Source organism: Varroa jacobsoni, unplaced genomic scaffold, assembly GCF_002532875.2.
Source record: "Varroa jacobsoni isolate VJ856 unplaced genomic scaffold, vjacob_1.0 scaffold_977, whole genome shotgun sequence".
In the NCBI taxonomy this organism is placed as follows: Eukaryota; Metazoa; Arthropoda; class Arachnida; order Mesostigmata; family Varroidae; genus Varroa; species Varroa jacobsoni.
In genome coordinates, this window is record NW_019213879.1 from 33,558 (window position 1) to 34,747 (window position 1,190).

The window sequence follows — 1,190 nt, forward strand, 5'->3', positions numbered from 1 at the left end:
TACTTTAACATATATATAAATATATTTATATGTATATATATGCCAAACAAATAGAAATATCTATGATGACACGTTCGTTTGCTCAACTGGACGCTTCTTCTTGAGTGTCGTTCATTACTTTTATATTGACCGATATTGGCCTTTTTTTTCAATTCAATCAACGATCTCTTTTTAGTCGCGTATTTATCGGTCCTCCTCCGCTACATGTTGAGGATATATTATTATGTACTTAAAAATGTCCATGTTCTCACAACGAAAATTCAAAATGGATATCGGGTACCAGCGCAAGTCCCAACTAAAAGCAGATTTCATTTCACGGTGACTTATTCCGTTTGTCATGTGCCATCGATCTATGTACAATATTTACAACTATGTCAGCAGAATCAAATGAAGCCACACTGTCTACATCAAATGGTGAATCTGAATGATTCTTTTCGACGATGACTGTGATTAAATTCCCTAAAAAGAGAAAAATAGCAGGTGGCCTTAATCAACCGATCGAGTCCATCAGTTTTTCTGGGCTGCTTTGGACGGAAAGTAGCCCGATTAGCGGGATGGGTGCTTTCAAAATTTCTAATAGAGTTTGTGATTTTCTACGGATTCAATCATATTTGAGATCACAGCGGGTATTCGTTGAGCGACGTCGTCAGTCTGAAATTCAATTATGAACAACAAAATACACAAGTAAACATAACACCAGCACTCAATGATTAAAATAGGACATCCTATTTCCATGCATTCTAATAGTGTACCCCAATAGAAATGTCGAAATGTGAAAACCTAACGTTGTCTAACAATGTTTTTCTTAAACCTACCTGAATGGGTGAATTATAGCACTGAGCACCGCATTTGCATAAACTTGAACAGGTAGAACCGGCTTTTGTACATTTGCATTTCTGACATGATTTGCCTCCACTGCAACGGCAACCTCCGGATGCGGAAGCTCCTTCAGATTTCTGAATGGAAGGGAGATTAAATATGCAACACATAGGGGTTCACACACGGTTTAATATCTAATGACACGCTTATAAGGTTTCTATTCACGTTTAGTCACAACTCAGCATCATTAACTCCAGCTTTGAAACGAACTAGAAAAAAAGGTAACACAACCTTTTCTTTAGTTACCAAAAGTATAATCTGTCATTTTACCCTCTATAAATCCCATTAATATATTTGTTGTAGATATACTA

General features: G+C 36.6%; 1 protein-coding gene across 1 annotated transcript in view; it reads right to left on the reverse strand.

Annotated features, from left to right (window-relative positions):
* Positions 1–1,190, reverse strand: part of LOC111265516 (uncharacterized) — a 7,051-nt gene continuing 5,861 nt past the window's right edge. The window contains exons 8-9 of the mRNA XM_022842271.2: positions 816–956; positions 1–651 (exon numbers count right to left, since the gene is read on the reverse strand). Coding sequence (XP_022698006.1) covers positions 574–651; positions 816–956 — 219 coding nt within the window. The 3' untranslated portion in view covers positions 1–573. The remainder of the gene's footprint in view (positions 652–815; positions 957–1,190) is intronic.